This window comes from Oryx dammah, unplaced genomic scaffold (assembly GCF_014754425.2).
Source record: "Oryx dammah isolate SB20612 unplaced genomic scaffold, SCBI_Odam_1.1 HiC_scaffold_8, whole genome shotgun sequence".
NCBI classification, from domain to species: Eukaryota; Metazoa; Chordata; class Mammalia; order Artiodactyla; family Bovidae; genus Oryx; species Oryx dammah.
Genome location: NW_024070192.1, coordinates 12,325,647 through 12,344,472, shown reverse-complemented (window position 1 = coordinate 12,344,472; position 18,826 = coordinate 12,325,647). Strand labels below are relative to the sequence as shown.

Genomic DNA, 18,826 nt, shown 5'->3' with positions numbered 1-18,826 from the left:
CCTGCGAATCTGGCCTCTGTTGCTGAGATGTCGTGGAGACTGAAAGGCTTCTGGTGGCTGAACCTGTGTGTGGTGTTTCTCTTTGTGAGAAGTGTCTTTTTCATCCAGTGCTGTTAATAGAACATAATACTGACCCGTGGTGCCAGTTTTTCCTTCAGGTGGGCTGACTTGTTTTAATTCTGGCTCGCCAAGTAAGGTCCACAGCCCTGTCCTTTTCTGTGTGTCAGTGAGAAAATACATCCAGTTCTTGTGTCACGGGGAGGTGGTGTCCTCTCCACCTCCCGAGCACAAGCCTCAGGAGCCCCTGATGCCAAGACCCTGTGGGGGGCTGCTGTCTGGGCATCCAGTTCTCTTACTGCTTGAGGAGTTGGGAAGGATCGCCCTCATTGGCCTCCCTGATGGATCCATCCTCGAGGAGCAGGGGCCACTCTGGAAAGGTGGGACCCAGTTCCTTGTGTGGTCCTGGGATCCCCTCGAGCAGCCCCAGCCAGGTGTCCGGGACCTGGTTGAGGCAAGGCAGCACTTGTGGAAACAGGAGGGCCTTACGTGCTGGTCCAGCCAGTGGAACCCTTACCAACAGCTGTCTTTTCCCCCCACCTCAGAATAGCATTCCTTTCGAACATCACGGCAAGTAGCTGCACGTCTCCCCGTCGGAAGGCAGCACTGGGTGAGTGTGCTCACGGCGGGGCTCCTCGGCAGGTGCCGGGCCGGGTGGGAGCTGCCACCCACTCGCCGGCCTGAGGGAGCACGCAGGGGGTCGGGCTTGCATGCCAGGTGCCCCAGGTAGAGCCAGGCCCCGGCCCAGGTCTTCTCCTTACGTGGATTCCGGAGCAGCTACGGTGGGCTCTCCAGTCTGGGGTGACCCCAGAATCCTTTCCGTTGGCCTTTGGCCCTCGCTGTGATCTCTAGTCAGGAGCTGGCATGGGGAGCAGGAGCCCAGTCTTGGCTCCAGTGGCCCCAGAAGGCTCGGGGCCTTGTGGCCCCAGGTTGGTCGCCGGATGTGTATTGTATTGTGCTGGCTGTGGGGGCCGCGCTTGGTGGGGGCTCTTGCGCTCTTGCTGCGTGAGACACTCCTGATGGTCTCTGCTGTCCTGGCTTTGTCATCTCTCTTCCTTTAGCATTGATTTCTGTCCTCCTCGTTTGCTTTTCTTTTCGAACTTGGTCTCTGCCCAGCATCTTGTCCACGCTCTCGTCTGTATTAACCCATCAGCCACAGCCGCCTGCTCCCTGCCGTTGGTGCATGGCTGGGCCTCCCAAGCCCAGCTCCCCTCTTGGTGGCGACTCTTGTGGCTCCTCCCAGCTGAGGGCTTGCAGCTTCTGTCCACTCGGCACCGCGAGGCAGACCGGCTGTAGTTGTAACGTGACTGCACTCTTGGGGGACATCTTGATGGGAAGTGTGCTTTTCACGTCTTCCCCCAAGTGGAGTCCCAGTGCCCACTCGGGGCCTGGTCCTCTATTTCAGAACACCAGGCTACTTTCTAGGAAGGGGGCGCTGGGCATCTCTTGCCCGCTTGGACTCCGTCCGGTCTGACTGATCATGAGCTCACGGCCCCGCGGCCTCCTTGCCTGCATGGCTCTTCTTCCTTCCCCATCTTCCTGTCACTCTTTCTGCTGCACGTGTCCTGGCCTCGAGGGACCTTCCAGAGTGGCTGGGGGGCACCTGTCCAAAGGGGATAGGTGGCATCTGTCCCTTCCTCCTCCCCGGGCGCTGTCACTGGTGTTTTGTGCTCAAGCCTGACAGGCTCCACTCCTCTGGCTTCACGCTGACCTTCTCATGTGCTTTGGCTCCGACAGATTCCCGGTCGGGTGGCGTCCAGTGGTCTGCAGTCTGTCGTGCACCGATGAGAACTCTCCTTTTTGCTGAGGGCAGACAATGCATGGCTGATCTACTCTGTTACTAGTGACACGCCCCCGGTCTAGAACCGAAATGTTAACACCGGGAGCTCTCCAGGCCACCCACCCAGCGACGCCCATGGGGGAAACAAAACACAAACCCAACCGGACAGACTCCAAGCGCTGCCATCGCCAGGGGCTGCACTGAGCCCCCATGAACTCGGTTCTAGCGGGGCTGGGAAGAAAGCAGTGAGACGGTTGCAGAGAGAATCAAACTCCCATCCAAGAGCCTTTCAGTCCCCTCCGTGGTGGCGCACCCGTGTCCCTGCCGAGTCTACTGTAACTACCAATCTTCTACTTGGTTAAGACAGTTTTGTATCATTTTGCTAAAAATTATTGGCTTAAATCTGTGTAAAGAAATCTGTCTTTTTATTGTTTCTTTCATGTCTGTTTTTGCGGTCTTAAAGATGCTGACTTAAAGAATTCTGAAGCAGGTGCTGGTGTGGAGTTTGTGTAGGAGTGAGGCAGGGAGCAGAGCACACGTGGGTTTCTGTGGTCTGCGTCTCGTGGTTTGTTATGTGGTCCACTGTGGAGAAGGGATTTTCTCATCAGAAATTCTATCACGTATATACGCGTGTGTAAGTAACGTGTGTGTCCGTGTGCCGTGTGTCTCGTGACTTCATTAATCTAGTTTTGGCTGTCACGCTCCCTTCCCCACTGTAAACTGAAATGCCCGCTCACTGCAGACCCGCTGGGATTCTTGAATCATCAGGGCAGTTAGAAAGTGCTGGCCACACGCACAGGCGCAGCGGGTGCTTCCCGACAGAGCAGCCCATGGATCTGACCTTCCTAGACGCGACGAGAAGGAAGCCGAGCCTGAAGACTGCAGAAGCCACGGCTTCGCGTCATGTTGCTGATCCCTCGGGAGAGGATTTCAGAGACTTGGGGTCCTCCCTGGAGTCATGTTTGGTTATGTTGGTGGTGGTTGCCCCAGTGCTTTCGAACTTGGGAGATTTTCTAAATAGGCTGTCGATACTACCAGTGCAGGTTGGCCCCCAGTCTGGGTTAACATCTCTGCTCAAAACCAAGGGCCGTGGTGTCTGCCTTGTGTGCCAGCATTGCCCAGAAAGGCCAGCGGGCCCAAGGGAATCCACTCTGAAGTGCCAAGAAACAGGTGACTCTGACGACTTGATGTCCAGGAGAGTAAAAGATAACATGCTTTTGTGACCTCCCTGAGACATAGTGACCCCACAGAGGCCAAGAGGTAGAGCAGGGCTGAGTCTCCCCAGAAAGACCCTCCGGGGCAACCAGGCTCCAGGTGGGTTCCTGAGACACCCTCCCTCGCTTTGCAGCAGCAGCAGCAGCAGCAGAGGCACCAGCTGGTAGTGGCGGCCGGTAGACAGGAGCCTCCGTCTCTGGAAGTGAGGTGCAATATATATGTTCATAGGTACTTTCACATTTCTTCCCATCATTGCCCTGCAGTGTGTTCTGTTTAGAAACAGGCACTGGGAGGAAGCTAGGGACCTGAAAGGTGTCCATGTCTGTGTTTTCCCTTCCTGCCCCCAAAGTCCCAGCACAGGGACGCTGGTCCTAGGATGCCCTGACTGCTGTGTTGATGGCGCAGAACGCAGCTGGTTGCTTCTTTCTGAATCCTGAGCTGGCTACTCTGTAAGTGTTTCCGGGTGTGGACACTTGGCCAGGTGGGGCTGTGTTTCTGGGAGTGTAGAGGGAGCTTGGGTTGGTTGGAGTGAGTTGGGGGCTTTCATCGTGGCCCAGTGCCTTCCTCAGAGGTGGGCGTCCCCCTCCTGGAGAGCTGTTAGCAGCTGCGGCCCCGATATTCTGCATCCAGGTTTTCACCTGAAATTGCCAGGTGGCATTTTAGAAGTGGACTCCAACCCTGAGTCTTCAGCAGTGTGGTTGTGGACAGTTGTGTCCCCCCCCATCCCCCCATATTTAACTCCCCATCCTGACTTGCAGGAAACCTAGTTGGAATGTCTGTATCAACCTGTGTATCAGTGGCCAGTCTCTGAACTGCGCTTTTGTATGACCACTGTATTTGTGTCCTTAACCACCATGTAAATAATAAATTCATGACGACTTCTGCCTTTCTTCCCTGCCCCTGCCATGTGGTCTTTATTTCATCAGTTTTGAGTTTTGATTTGTGTAGATTAACTTTGTGAAACTAATTTTCTGAGACTGGGCATTCGTGTCTGTCCTTTGGAAGCCTGTTGGTGTACTTTCATAAGCTGATCGGGAGCAGGTGGGATGAGCCCCTGGGGTGTGGCAGGGATGTGGCTGAGTTGCTGCGGGTGTAGGCTGTGAGCACACACCCGTCCCCTGCTTTAACCACCTCTGTGGGAAGGATGTGCTGCCACTCACCTTGTGTTCTCTGGGGAGTGAAGAGCATGGTTGTTGGCCCGTAGCCGTGTTCCTACTGCCCGTGGGGGGTGCTCATGGTACCCATGAAGGGGCCCCTGCTGGGACCCAGAGGCTTGGGCCCGGCTGTCGTCATACCAGTGTGAGCACCAGCCTGCATCCCTCACGCCCCAGGTGCTGTCCCCTCTAGTCAGGCAGTGCTGGAAGGGGGCATCATCTCTCCAGCTGTTGGGCTTGTGGCCTCCGCTTCCCTCTGCCCCTGGAGTTGTTGGAGACCAAGACACCCCTACCCCTGGGAGCTCCAGGTGGAGCCAAGTGAGAAGATGTGGCCCCGCAGGAAAGTCCTTCCCTATTGAACTGGGACCACAGATGTGTTCCCAAAGATGTGTAGTAACTAAGCACCTTCTGGTCCACACCCGCTTGTCCTGGAGTGGAGTATGCCAGCCTTGCATGTACTACAGGGAAAGTTGGTGATACCACCCGCATGCATGGGAAACAGGTGGGGCAGGTGGATCTCCTACCGGCCACTGGTTTGTGTTTACTGCTCACAAGCCAGGTGTGCCAGGCTTGTGCCAGATGGTCCCTGAGGATGTGAAAGAGCCTGAGCTCTTCTTTATGGGTTCCCCCTCCTCCCTTAAGCTTGCTGACACTTGGACTCAGCTGAAATGGTGATGAGGTGAACCCTGAACCACCTCTTGTTCTCCTGCCAGGAGGGAGGTCACAGGCAGAACAGGGACTCTGGCCCCTTTCACTCAGAGCCTGCCTGCCCTGTTCCCCAGCCCCCTCACCACCTCTGTCTTCCCAACATGGAGAACTACCCCATGACCTGCCTGGCAGGCTCCGTGCTCGGGAGAGCAAGCTCTGGGTCCAAGCCTCCACCTCCTCCCTGCCCCCAGGCCCTGTCACCTCTGAATGGGGTGTGTGGAGCTCCTCCTAGGGACCATGCCCACCCCCATTGGCTGGGAGCTATGAAAGCAGCACACCCCTTGGCACCACTGTTTGCAAGGATGTTTAGGGTTACAGGGGAGTGTCCTTTGGGGAGCCATGAGGGGGCCCTGCAGGTCTAGGCAGCTGCCTCCCAGACTGCCACTGGCAGAACCCTTGGGCAGCCACTGACAGCGGGGTCTGTCTTCTTGCCAGGCTCTCCCAGTGTGGGCCTGCACATGTGTACCAGGATGTTCTCCACACAGGGTGGCAGGTGCCCCAAGTTCTGGCAGGGCACCTGGCTCATGTACCCCCCATTTCTGATTTAGGCGGATGTGTATGTGTCCTCCAAGGAGCTGCTAAGGGCCTGTGAGAGTGGGCTTAGCACACGCATCTGTGTCTTCATGGGAAGCTGGGTGTGAGCCGCCTCCGGTGGGACGTCTGAAGGACTAGGGAGAACCCTGTCCATTCCAGAGCACTAACCACTCTCCTAACTGCTTTTAGGGCCATTGGCCCTTGGCAACCACAGCTTCCTGAGGACAGGAAGTTTTCTTTCTCTGTGTCTTGGGCACAGCTGGAAACGTCTGGAACCAGAAAACCAGGCAGACCGAACTATCTGGTCACCCTCTCCCCAGGGTTAGGGTTAGACTGCAGGTCAGTCTCCAATCTGGGCAGAGCCCCTGCATGCTTTAACCAGCTAACGTGGGGGCAGGGGGCCTCAGGTGCACCCTGGGGTGCATGGATCCAGCACCAGACCAGCCGTGGGTCCCACCCCCAGGGACTCCCACACCATCTCAGTCACTGAACGGTATACCCAGTGTGGCTGTAGAGGGTCCTAGATGGGAGTGGGGACGAGTGAGGCAGCTTCGAGTGAGAGTGAAGGGGTGGTGGTGTGGAATATAGGGGCCCTGGTCACCCCCACAGCTGGTCCCAAGAGACTCAAGAAAACTGAATGACACAACAGCCAGGCCAAGCTCTTGCCAGGAGAGAAGGGGGTGTCGTGATGAGGGCTGGGGGCAGTTGGGGGAAGGGCACAAGCAGGCCACCCACTCGTGCCCTTTTCCCTGCCCCACTCCAGTTCAGAGACCACAGGTGGGGCTGACAAGTTGGGTGCTCGTGGCTCAGCTTTCCCAGGGGCTGGCCCCTGTCTGGCCCACCTTGCACAGGGTGAGGTCAGTGGATGCAGGGCTACCACCTGACCCCTGCAGCTGCTAGCACTGCCCACAGCCCAGGCCCCTGGCAGAGGGGAAGGACAGAAAGGATGAGATGGGGCAGGGTGCTGTAGGCAGGCGCCCAGCTCCCTCATAGAGCTCAAGGGGCAGATGGAGGAGGGAGCCAGCAGCCCCCTTAGGGCAACACTTCTTGGGGAAGGGGGCCCAGGACGTGAGCTTTTGCTTGCTTTTCGTTTCAGAGGAGCAGGGATGTGGCATCTCTCCGGCTGCACGCGGCCCGCCAGGGTGCCCGCTGCCGTCCCCAGCGCCCTCGACGCACCACCTACTGAGGCGGCCCCAGCGGCCTCTGACCAGGCTCCCAGCCACACAGGCCGCCGCTGGCCACGAGGGCAGGTGGGTGTGAGGTACCCAGGGCAAGGCTGAGCAGGGCTGTTCGAAAAGGACAGGGACCAGACACCAGCCCTGGGCGCTGACCACGTGGGATGACTGTCAGCTAACCAAGGGGTGAATAAACAAAAGCAGGCAGACCATTTTCTTCAAACACACACCAGTGAACAGAAACCACATGTACATCCCAGCCTAGGTGTCCACATCCCCGCAGTGTGGCCCCTTCCCTGCCGACCACCAGGGTGCTGTGTGAACACACTGAGCCGTTTGAGGTCCAACAGGACAGGGTCCAGAACAAGCAGTACTTAGAAGGCTGACGTGGCTGACGAGGACCGAAACCACTTTGTAAAAATAAGCAGGCTGTCTTTTGAGAAAGACATTTGGGGTCAACAGTTAGACCGCTGTCCCTAAGTAAGAGCAGGTTTATCTCAAACCTTTCAGAGGTGAAGGAGGGAGCTTTGTCCACTAAGATGCTCATAAAAGGGGTGGGCTGGGGCACACGGGAGACCCGGTAGGACAGGGCGCTCATGGGCACGTGGGGAGGCCTGTTGTGGCAGTGCCCACTCTGTAGCCGTCCCCGGCCCCGCCCCCTCATTAAAGTCGTGTTGTCTCCAAAGCGTTGGGTCTCTGGGTCCTTGAGCCCAGCGGTGGGCACTGGGCTCCCTGGGGTCAGCAGGTGGGGTCCCTGGTGCAGACGGCTCATAACCTCGCGGCTTGGCTTCACCGCAGATCCGCCTCGGAATGACACGTTCCCACCCTGCCACCTCCCCTGAAAAACACTGATCGGGTGATGATCCACTGCCCGGGCAGCCGGCGCGGAGCCGAAGGCCCCGCCCAAGCTGGTCCTGTTTGTGAAATAAATACGAGCGTTGACGGTCTCTGTCCGGTTCCCTGCACCCCTGCCGTCCTCCCCAGGCTCAGACGCTCGTTTCCGGGGTGTGAACCACCTCCCCGTTCTTCTCAGGCTCCGTCTTCAGGAACTGTTCCACCTCCCGGGAGTCCACCCTCACATCCTCCGGGGGCTTGTGGCGCTCCTCCTCCATGGCCGTCTCAGGCCTCTTCCTAATGCAGAAGAAGTTACCCAGCACCAGCACGAGGGAGGAGGCCAGCACCTCAGCCCCCGCCAGGATAAACACGTACTGGTAGACGTGCGTCGCGTCCAGGAGCTTGCCTGCAGTGCAGGGAGACAGGGTCAGCCCAGGGCTGAAGCTTCCACCAAAACCCCACCCACAGTCACCAGGATAGCCTGGGACCCTTAAGGCAGCCACCCTCACTGCCTACCACCCCCCAACCCTGCCCCAAGGCAGCAGAGACCCAGAGGCTAAAGCAGAGCGGATCTGACAAGGGTCTAGAGCAGAGCCTTGAGTAGGGACCTCATTCAAGGCCACTTGAAGGGTCTGAACCTGCTGCCTGTTGTCGCGGTGGCCCTCACAGGAACCACCTGGACCCCAGAAGGACCCTGGGACCCCAGTTCAGGCACCTCCTCACACCAGAACCCTGCCCCCCACCCACCCCAGGCAGGAAGAGCGAAAGGCCCAAGGTCAAGTGGGAGGTAGAAGGCCTAGAGGGTTGGCTGGAGAGACCCAAACCCAGGTGCAGAGACTTGGCAGGGCCTTGGCCACGCTGCTCCCACATCCCCACCCCTATCTTCTCAGCTATCAAAAAATAAAGCAAAAGTCCAGGGTAACAAAAGCCAACCCTGGCCTCAGCTCTGAGTGTCCCCGGGGTGTGGGGACAGCCAAAAAGGAGGACCAGGACTCCACCCTAGAGCCATCGTCACGGCTCAGGCCCATGGGCTTCTTCCCACAATGAAACCAGGCGGGTCCTGGGATGTGCAAGAAGCTGTGTTCCCCCACTGAGGTCAGCTGCCCATGTGCAGAGGTACGTGGTGACCTGGCTAGACAGGGCTGGGAGCGGTGGTGGAGGCCTTTCCAGCTAAGAGCTCCCCAGGGTGAGTCCCCTCCCCAGGAAGAGCAGGTGTGGAAACTGCCCAAGGGCCTAGCCAGGCCCAGGGAGGGGAGGCCGCTCGCGCCCGCCACCCCCACCCCCCGCACCCCCCACCAGCACTCACCTCCGGACGGCGGCCCAATGAGCACAGCTATGGCCTCCAGCAGCAGCACGAGGCCAATGGCGCTGGAGAACTTCTGGGTGCCCACAATGGCCATGAGCACCTCGAACTGCAGGGCCCCCACCATGCCGTAGGAGATGCCAAAGAAGATGCAGAAGACCACCAGCCCACCGTAGTTGCTGGCCGTGGACCCTGTGAGGTCGGCGAAGCCGTTGAAGAACATGGCGAAGCTGAAGAGGTAGACAGAGTAGGGCCGCACCTTCTTGAGCCCTGTGATGAAGCCAGCGGTGGGCCTAGCGAAAATGTCGACAAAGCCCAGGATGGTGAGCAGGAAGGCTGCCTGGGTGTCGGGCACGCCCAGGTCCTTGGCGTAGCTCACCACAAACACAGGTGGTACAAAGAGCCCCAGCACCATGATGGAGGCGGCCAGGGCATAGATGACGAAGCCACGGTCCCTGAAGACGCTCAGGTCCAACAGCCGCCGGGGTGGCCGCTGGGGTGCAGGCCCCGAACCCGAACTCTGCCGGGGCGCCTCCAGGGGCCGCATGAGTGCGGCACACACGCAGCAATTGAGCAGCAGGCCACCCAGGATGAGGAAGCCGCCCCGCCAGCCATAGTGGTCCTGCAGCACCTGCCCCAGCGGGGACAGGGCGCACAGGAACACCGGGCTGCCTGCTGCCGCCAGCCCGTTGGCCATGGGGCGCCGCTTGTTGAAGTAGCGGTTGAGCATGATGAGTGAGGGCTGGAAGTTGAGCGCCAAACCCAAGCCTGGAGGGGAGCAGGCAGGTGAGTCAGGTGTCCCAGCCCAGGTTCTCCCAGGCACGGGCACCCGCCTGAATGATTCATGTGTGGACCTGAGGCATCCAAGTGAGGGGACTCGGTGTGTGTTCAGAGCCCCCGACACCAGCCCACGTGTCCGGGAAAGACGGGGAACAAGGGACAGATGGGCGCCTGGCAGGGACACCCCACAGCTGGCCTCCCCCAGGAGGCCCTATCTCTTCTGTCAACAGGAACCACTGCCACCCGGCCACTCCACTCCTGGCGGGGCCTCACTCACCAGTAAGGACCCCTGTGGTGAGGTAGAGCTGGATGATGCTTCCACAGAAGGACGCAGACACCATGCCCAGGGACGCCAAGAGGCCGCCCGCAAGCATGACTGGCCGGCAGCCAAAGCGATTCACACACACGCTGCAGAGTGGGCCTGGAGGGTGAGGGATAGCAGCTACGGTGTGGGCCCAAGGCTGTCCATGCCCAGGGAGACCTGCCCCTCCCCGAGGCCCCTTCAGCCCGGCGCAGGAGACACAGGGGCACCACAGTCGCGTGTCAGTTCCTAAGTAAAGCATGGCTCACAAGGAACGGTCCCCACTGGGGGCATCTCTCCTGACTGGTCTGGGCAGGCAGCGAGGACGGCTCTGGGATCCAGCACAGCTGTGCGGATACGGCCCTCTGGACAGGGTCTCAGACAGCTTTGGCTATGCCAACCTGCCCTCTGGAGACCATGGCACCCTCAAGGGCTTCCCACCAGCTGCCTCTGGGGACCAGGGCTGCGGACACTTGGATGCACCACCCAGCCCCCAGCCCCCAGCCCTCAGGGCTTTTTGCCCAGAAGTGAACCTGGTGAACTTGCAGAGGTGGTCACCTGGCATAACAGCCCCTGCTCACCTGTCCCGTAGAGCATGGCCAGCAGGATGGAGGAGATCCAGGCCGTGTCACTGTAGCCTATCCCAAACTCCCGCATGAGTTCCTTGAAGAAGACACTGACCGCCTTGGGGAAGGCGTAGGAGAAGCCCGTGATAACGAAACAGCCCCAAAGGATGGCCCACCCCCAGCCCCCATCCGGGGCCTTGATGCCGGTCGGGCCGTCGTCGATCACTGCCCCTCCCATGGCCAGGAGGGCTGATTCCGCGTCCCTGAGAAAGAGGAAGCCAGGCTGACTCAGTTGTCAGTCACCCAGCTGCAGCCCAGCAGCATGGGGACACAGGTGTAGCTGAGGGCGGGCACCCGACAGGCCGCCCCTCCCTTCAGGCCCTAGCCCCCAGTAGGAGCTCAGCTCTGGGCCGGGCCAGCCACCTGATGTTACCTGAGAACCCTGCCTCTGCCCCTCACGTGCACTGGGTGCAGGGCAGCAGGGTGTGGGGTGACCAGAGCTGCGGCTCCTCCTCCCTCCCCTGCGCAGGCCTGGCCTGCTCCCACACAACTAGCTCTAAAGGGCAGTGGCTTTTTTGGGCTCAGCCAGGTCTCAGGTTACCTCTTGAGGAGGGCAGACCCCAGTGGGGAAATCAGCCGTGCTCTGGCCTCCTGCCTGACCTTGTGTCGGGAAGCCGCGTGGTTCTAGCCGCCAGCGCCTCGGGCAGTGAAGCCAGGCCTGGTGGGGGCCTGGGGCTTGGTCTGCAGTGCTATGCCTCGAGACCTCAGTCTAGATGTGGCCAGCCTTGCTCTCCCACTCCCAGGAGGACAGGGCTTCCCTGTCCTTCCCACTCTGATCACACTGCACCAGAAGTGAGAGTCTGAGGAGGCACACGCAAGGCAGTGCTGTGCAGGGACTGAGGGGGGAGCAGACGGGGAGGCTGGGGGTCACTGTGCTGGCCCCGACTTGTCCCGTCCTGTTACCACCCACCTACCTCTGTCTGGCCGCTGAATTTAACTCTTCTGGTGAGGGAACGGTGGGAAGAACAGCTTCCATCCAGCCCACCAAAGCAAACCATTGCAGCCCCCAGGCTGCCCAGTGGAAGCTGGCCACACCCACTGTCAGCCCCAAACCCGCGGAAGCCTGGGCTCAACTTCCCTCTTTTAAACCCCAGGAACTTAACTCATTTGAGGCCCAGGAACTTGATTTCCACCTGGAGATCCTCCCCTCCCCGCCCATTTTCATCCCCGACCCGTCCCTGATCCTCGCTCCATAAATCCCCAAATCCCAGAAATCAGCCTCACCTTACAGAAGCTGTTCCAAGGACAGAGTAGGCCTCTTTGCTGCAGGCGTGGGCAAGGGAGGGCTTGCTGGTTCCAGCCACTCGCTGTCCACTGAAGCTCCGTGTCTCCCCACCCGCGGTGAGCTATAAGCCAGCTCCCTGGTGGAGGAAGCCCTGATAGGTAGTATCTGCCGATTCCGTGGTGTAAACACTCCACCTGCGTGATGCCCAGGGACCTCCTGACCAGGGCAGCTGCACAGCAGCACCGCTGCCCTCCCATCAGCCCGCCCGCCTGGGTTTCGTAATCTGTCCTGGCTCCACCCCTTGCCCCTTTTCCTCGGATCCTTGTTGACCTGGCACAGCCCTCCAGGTGGCCAGTCCTGCATCGGAGGCTCCACAGAACCTGGGACAGGACTCTGGAGTGAGGACAAGGGCCTCTGTGCCCAGCCTGTCTGAGCACGGCTTCAATGTGCAGAGCAAAGGAATGTGGGGGATAAGACCCACCCCCCCAACCTCCAGCCTGCCCCCCAGCACCCTGGCCACAGGGGCTGTGCCCTCCGGGGCCCCTGATTCAGTAGTCTGGAGGGATCCGGACTCTGATTCAGTATGGGGAAGGGGTATCCAGGTTGTGATCCAGCAGTGGAGTGGGGGGATCCTGGGCTTTGATTCAGAGGGTGTCTGAGCGGGGGTGGGGTTAGGGGCTTTGTAGATGATTGCAAGCAGGAGCTGCTGTCTGAGCACCACCCTTTGATGGTTGGACCCCAGGAGCCAGCTGGCTATCAGGGTGATGACAAGGCAGATACAGCCCACTGGAGCAGAACAGCAGCCCTGCCGTCACCCCGACTGGGCCAGAGGTCCACCTTCAGAGCCTGCGCTGGTTCTCAGCTGGGCCAGTGCCACAGGCGCCACTGGGAAACCCAAGAGAAGCCCTCACCTCTCCCTGCACTCAGACCCCGGTGCTCGGAAGACACCTGGACTTCAGTGAGCAGGATGGAGGGTGTGTCTGAGGCCAAGAGGCATGCAGCCATCTGGGGACACAGCCAAAAGGTACACGGGGGCACCCCAGTAAAGGGGGCCCTCATCCTCCCGCAAATGCAGGCACAGCCCCGTGACCCGGTGCAGCCCCCTGAGTGGCCACCTCCGCATCTGGCCACATAGAACCCGGGACAGGACTGGAGGAAAGACAAGGGCCTCTGCGCCCGGACAGTCTGAGCACAGCTTCAGAGTGGCCCATCCCAGGTTCTCCAGAGCCCTGCCTTGGATCACATGGCCACATGCCTGAGCCTGGTATGGGACAAGTGGACAGATGTCATCCCAAACTCACTGGGTGCCGTGGGGGCACTGAACCTCTGCCCTTCCCCTTGTGAGCATTAAGTTTAAAGGGTCTCTAAGGTATGTGCAGCTGAGTGATATTAAAACAAACAAAAAACAACGAAGTATATTCTTAGGAATGTGAATGCTCTGCGATGCAATGACACTAAGGCAGAAAACATAGGAATCCCTGACCGAGGACTCTGGACAGTGGTCGTGACTGTGGTCACGGGGACACTGAGGGATTGGTTGTCCTCAGTATCCTGGTTTGTTTGGGGTTACGAGCTTTGTAAAGTAAATCAAATGGATCATGTGGAGGCCAAAGAGGAGAGTGTGTCTGGGGTGAGCAATTAGGAATAGCCAGACACTTATAAACCCACGGTTATAAGACAGGGCCTCCCTCTAAGATCTCCCTGGTTCCATCAGCCAGACCTGGGGCACCAGGGGAATCATGGGCACCACAACCTTTGAAGCCCTATTCTCTGCCCACCAGGGCTGGGTCCTCCCGGATCTTGAGGAGAAAGAGCATTGGGGAGGGTGAGGAGACAGAGGGACAGGTGCCAAGGCCCAGAGGCAGGAGGGTACAGCGTGTTCCAGGCCAAGGCTCACACAAGGAGGGGGCCATCTTGCACGCCTGGATCAAGGTCCTGTATGGTCATCTCTCCCACCATCCCCTGAACACCCCAGAGACACTGCTTTCTCCCAGCTAAGCCCCCAGCCCAGATTGCAGCCACACTGAGATGACCCCCACCCTGTTCCCTACACCAGATGGTTCTCGAAGGGAGATTTCTAGTGAACTTCAATTTGCAGTGGGGGAGGGTGTGCAAGCAGGGGAAGATGATGGAGAGCAGGGGTCTCTAGGTTGGGGGCAAAGGGATTTCTCCCAGAAGTGCTCTGTGTATTTATGGCGGGAGGTGGGGGCAGCTAAGATTTCCAAGAGCAAAATGGCCTGATCAGCCCAGCCTATCCTGTGAAGGAGGCAGGCTGGGGCACAGGCTGGCTGACACTCCAAGGGAAACCTAGGGTGGGAGGAGCGGCCCCCTCGGGGACTAGTCGGGGACCCTCAGCACAGCACAGAGGGAGGTGGCGGCAGCACACCTGTTGGCGCGTGCCGGCTGGCTGTCCTTTCAGTGACATTTACTCTCACAGGGAAGCACGCAAACCATGTTCCCAGCCCAGAAATAACCCGCCCTCCAGGCCTCGGAAAGCTGATCTCCCAGGTGGGTATGTGTGCCCACTTCTGGGTCAGGTGAGGCTCCAGGGGCTGCCCCCAGGTCCTGGCCCAAAGAGGCACGTGTACAGAGATCCCTCTGAATGACCCATCCCTCGTGCCCTCCTACATCAGGGGCCCCTGCCAGCTGCTGCCTCAGGGACCCACTGGCTCTCGGGGTGAAGGTCCTAGCTGGGGTGAGGCTCCAAACTTCTGCATCACCCCTCTTCCCACGGCCCCCTTCTCTGACTACATTCACCAGTTTTGAATGTCCTTGGTGGCGAGGGTGCCCAGCCTCACCCCCACCCCTACATCTCCACCCAAAGAGCTAGTGCAAACCTCATACCAGCGCGTTCCCAACCTGACCCCACGCTCCCACCTCAGAGCCAGCCCTGACCATGTCCTGGTGGCCTCACCACCTCCTGGGCCCCTTCTGCCACTCCATTCCAGCCACAGGCTTGCTGCCCCTTAGGCCTCTATACTGGCAATTCCCTCACCCACCTGGGGCCCTGGGTCTGTGGCCTGTCAGCCTCCAGGGCAGGCCATGAACCAGGAAAGGGGCATTCAGTGTAGGGGGCCTCCAGCCCCAGAGCCTGTGGCCTGTCCCACGTGCTTCATCGGTGCACTTTCCAGCCTGGCCAGTTACCTAACTGGACCTCTAGTCCTTGGAGACCAGCTCCAGGTGGGCGGGGCAAGAAAGGGGCAATTACATTCCTTCCTGACTCTTCCCACACCAGGAGGCTTGGAAGGCATGCCTGAGCAACAGGGAAACAGCCCAGTGAGGCTAGCTCCTGGCTCCTCAGGCCTCAAGGCCCCTGAAGCCCATGGGGGTGGCTGTACCCTCAGGAGGAGGGAGGGGCTCCCCTTCTTTTGCCTGCAGTCCCTGTTGTGCACAGGTAACCAGAGGATTCAGGACACTCTGATCAGAGTGCCTGTCTCCTTTCCAAGAGTGGGGACAGGATGCGTCTCAGTGTTTCCCTTGTTGGTGTTTGGAGCTGTGACTGGAGGAAGGTGCCTGGGGCTTTTTCTGGGGAGGTGGGAGCTGGGCAGTGGGTGAAAGTCTGATCCAGGCCTTCTGAGCCTGGCCTGGGCCCTCCACCCCACCTTCTCTGACCACGCACATGCCCAGCGCTCCCACAAGCTCTCCTGTGGGCTCATGTCTTGTAGGGGCCAGTGGGGTGGAAACAATGGTCTCATTCACCAGACTGGACACTGCCGCCCAGGCCAGCCCCTAGCTCTGAGTCATTCTCCACCTCCATCACCCAGTTATGACAAGAAGGCCATTCGAGAGTGGCCCTGGGGATGTTTTTTTGTTTACCTTGTTGGGGGGCCTCCTCCTCTAGGAAGCTCAGAGGGCAATGGGGAGGGTCCTGAAGGTAGCTGAGCAGGCCCAAGCTAACCCCGCTCAGGCCTGGACCCAACCCTGCCCAGCCTGGCCCTGCCTGGGCGGCCCATCCACGTGGCCACCTTGTCCCACTCAACTTCCTGCAGCACACCCCCACCCCAGCCCTAAAGTGTCACCTAAGACCAAGGCCCAGAAGGTGATCTCTGTGTCAGCAAGCCCCACCAGCCAGGAAGGGACCCTTCCACCAAAACTGGGTTCCTAGCTCCCACCACCACCACCTGGGGGCTTTGGAGCAAGTAGAAGGTGGGGGGGTTGGCTGAGATCAGAACGGTTAGGGAGGGCGAAGTGGAGCCCCGGCCGTCCCCCACCCCCACCCCAGGGAGCAGGATGGATGATCCTTCCTATTTCAGCTTCCGGCTGGGCAGGTGGGAATCCGGCCGACCCTGGGGGTCGCTGGGGTCAGGTGCGGGTGGGAAGAGAGGATGCTCCGGGCCGCCCCGCCCCAGCCCCGCTGCCAGGCAGCGCGCGGGACGTGGGGGACGTGACCGCGCCAAGGGAGGAGCCGCTGCCGTATTGCCTGGAGTAGACGCCCTCCCTGTCCGCTACCGTATTGGCCAGAGCGCAGGTCTAACACGTAAGGCCACCAGGGTCAAGGAACCCCTGAGCCGCACTGGGCATCCCAGCGCGCCAAAGGGGACCCCGTGGTTCCCCCCGGGCGGGGCACTCTTCACTGTTCCCGCGTTGGAGCTGGGCCAAGTGGGCGCGGCCCGGCGCTCGAAACATTGACTGAGAACCCTGGGTCTCCGTGACCGGCTTCCTCGCACGGCCCATCGCACAGATGGAGACTGAAGCCGGGAGGTCTGCGCTCGCCGAGACGACGCCGGCAGGAGCCCCAGGCCCTGTCCGCTCCCGCCCCGCCCCGCCCCTGCGTCCGGGCCCAGTGCCCTAAGCGCCGGAGGCCTGATCCCGCCTGATCCCGCCTGATCCGGAGGCGCGTCCAATGGACTGATGGTTCTGCCTGGCTGTCTTCTCCACTGGCTTCCTCGCAGAAGGGCCGCGGGGGGGCCCTGGGGTCGCTCTACTGGGCTCCTCACCTCGAAGGGGCGGCACTGCCCCCCTCCACACCTGCTAGGCCCCTTCGAGTCCTGCCCTGGAGCAAGCCAGCCTTGTCCTGCAGACACCACCAGCCAGTGAGTGGGACCCCACAGACCCTGCTCCACACGCTCCCCCTGGTCAGTTTCCTGAGGAGCATGAACGCCTGCCTCTCCTTGCTGCCCTTCAAGCAGAGGTGTCCAGCTGTAGTGAGTGAGAGCTGAGTTACCTTCTGGGTATCAGGCCCTGCCCAAGGTCACATGGGGTCATTACAGAGCCTGCCTTGGGATCGGGCCTCCCAATGTCCAACCTAAGCACTGATTATACCACAGACTGGGCAGGAAGGTGCCACACCTGTCTGGGCACTGCCACCGCCATCCTCAGAACCCCTTGGGGGCAGACCTCACACCATGGGAGCAGCTCCTTAAGCTGAGCCCAAGCCTCTGTCCATCAGTCAAGGGGCTGAGTCCATCCTCCAGGACACACTCCTCCATAAGCCCGTCCCTCCCAGCACCCATCTGACAGCCGAAGACTTCCTGAGCCTTCAGAATGAGATGCTGGACCCCAGAACCCTCTAACCCTCACCGCACCTACTCCTCCTCTGACCTGGCTTGCATAAAGGCCATAGGTCCGGCTGCCATCCTCTGTCCCGTGGACCACTCAGCCTGGCCATGGTCATAACACAGAGTGATCCTGTCGTCCCAAACACCTCTGGATGTACAGCCTAGTGCCTCTGGGACAGAGAAGCACTTTGGCCCCAGGGGCTGTGCCTGCCCTCACCCAGAATCCAGGCAGCACTCCCTGCCGCGCCGGGAGGCCATTACCCCCACTGCTTCCCTCCCATTCACAGGCCTGCCGGCTACTGGCTTGAGCCAGCATCCAGGTGGATGAGCTGTCAACCCACTTTGCAGATAAATAAACCAAGGCCCCGAGGCCCCACCTGGTTTTCCCAGAGCTCGGGACCTGGGAGGGGAGTGAAGTGAGCTCGGGGAGTCCAGTCTGATCCCGGAGCGGGTTCCCTATTTCTCTACCCAGGTCTCGATCAGAACCCATTGCCTGAGGGCAGGTGTGGGTTGGTGAGTGTTTAGGGCGGCGGTGAGAACAGGAAGGAGGTGAGCCCTCGGGTACTACCACCGCACCCCACCCCCCGGCCGGGAGAATACGTGCTCCCCGTTTCCCCCCCGGGAAGGGGGCCCGGGCCAGGCGTTAGCTTCACCAAATATAGCCGGCGCGCCCAGGCCATACGCAGCGAACTGAGCTATTTATACCCAGAACCCGCTCGTCCGCCCCACAGAGCCGCCTCCTGGCGGTGCCCAGCCCCCGAGGGTCGCTCGACGGAGGGGCGCCCAGAGGAGCCCGAGAAGCCGAGGTCGTGCAACCCAGGTCCGAGGGCTCAAAGGGGTGCGGCTGGCTCCCTGGGCTCCTCAGTGAGGCCCGCCAGAGGTGGGGAGCTCGTATGTGCCCGGCGTGTCCCCGAACCAGAAGGGTGAAAGGCAAAAAGCGCGGACCCCCAGGTCGCCCCCAGTCCGGACGCAGACTCAGCACCGGGGCGGCTGGGAGAGTCCCGGTCCCGGAGTCGCGGAGCATCGGGACATGCCTACCTGCTGCCGCTCGGTCGCCGCGCGCCTCTGCCCGCCTCGCTGCCAGGCGCCGCGCCGGGGGCGACTCAATGCTCCGGCCGCTCGCGCGGCACTTCCCCAGTGCACGTCACCGCTGCCTGGCGCCGCCCCGCCGGGACCCCGCGGGAGGGGCTACCCAGTGCTCCCCGACGGCGCAGACAGCAGCGCGGGCCGAGCCTTCTCGCCGGATCAGTTCCGCTGCTGCGCGCCCTCAGACCGGCCCCCCAACCTCGCCAACCCCTGGCGCTGAGCTGAGAGCCCTGGCCCGCAGCCCCCTCCCGTCCCTTCGTCTCCCACTCTGTGCGATCTCGCCTCTCTCTGCCCGGGCTAGTACCGAGCGCACTGGGTCCCGCGTTCTCCGAGGCACCGACCCCTGTCGCCCCCCGAGCCCGGGGCCGCGCTGACAAGTGAGCGTGCGCACCCAGCCACACCCCACGCCACCAAGAGCACGCGGAACCCGTGGGACTCTCACCTCTCAACTCAGCTCTGAGACTTTGCAGCCCACCCTAGCCAAGCCCCCTGGGATCTGCGCCCCCATCGAAACCTCTGCTTTCTCCAAGGCGGGCGGCGCCCCTTTTCC

General features: G+C 60.7%; 2 protein-coding genes across 7 annotated transcripts in view; one reads left to right on the top strand and one right to left on the bottom strand.

The window, feature by feature from the left end:
• Positions 1 to 3,941, top strand: part of CSNK1D (casein kinase 1 delta) — a 33,337-nt gene extending 29,396 nt beyond the window's left edge. For 2 of the 3 annotated variants that reach the window (XM_040244896.1, XM_040244898.1), the window contains one exon: positions 1,795 to 3,941. In XM_040244896.1, coding sequence (XP_040100830.1) covers positions 1,795 to 1,845 — 51 coding nt within the window. In that variant the 3' untranslated portion in view covers positions 1,846 to 3,941. Of the gene's footprint in view, positions 1 to 602; positions 668 to 1,794 lie in introns of all 3 variants that reach the window. The other variant, XM_040244897.1, reaches the window with a different exon arrangement.
• Positions 3,942 to 6,810: 2,869 nt separating this feature from the next.
• On the bottom strand, positions 6,811 to 18,326 carry SLC16A3 (solute carrier family 16 member 3). Of its 4 annotated transcripts, none has more exons than XM_040244891.1 (6): positions 18,229 to 18,317; positions 11,692 to 11,828; positions 10,423 to 10,670; positions 9,818 to 9,961; positions 8,764 to 9,528; positions 6,811 to 7,863 (listed from the first exon to the last, which is right to left on the bottom strand). In XM_040244891.1, the coding sequence occupies exons 3-6, from the start codon at positions 10,643 to 10,645 to the stop codon at positions 7,610 to 7,612; spliced, it is 1,386 nt and encodes a 461-aa protein (XP_040100825.1). In that variant the 5' UTR covers positions 10,646 to 10,670; positions 11,692 to 11,828; positions 18,229 to 18,317; the 3' UTR covers positions 6,811 to 7,609. The 4 variants fall into 4 exon arrangements, with proteins under 4 accessions (XP_040100825.1, XP_040100826.1, XP_040100827.1 ...); XM_040244892.1 differs by lacking the exon at positions 18,229 to 18,317 and adding an exon at positions 14,692 to 15,454; XM_040244893.1 differs by lacking the exon at positions 11,692 to 11,828 and having other exon boundaries at positions 18,229 to 18,326.
• Between the last annotated feature and the right edge of the window lie 500 nt (positions 18,327 to 18,826).

Coding starts and splice junctions, on each gene's coding strand:
- SLC16A3 (XM_040244893.1), bottom strand. CDS start 10,645: ATGGGAGGGGCAGTGATCGACGACGGCCCGACCGGCATCAAGGCCCCG. Junction 9,962..10,422: donor GGCCATGCTCTACGGGACAG/GTGAGCAGGGGC, acceptor CTCACCCTCCAG/GCCCACTCTGCAGCGTGTGT. Junction 9,529..9,817: donor CACCACAGGGGTCCTTACTG/GTGAGTGAGGCC, acceptor GCTCCCCTCCAG/GCTTGGGTTTGGCGCTCAAC.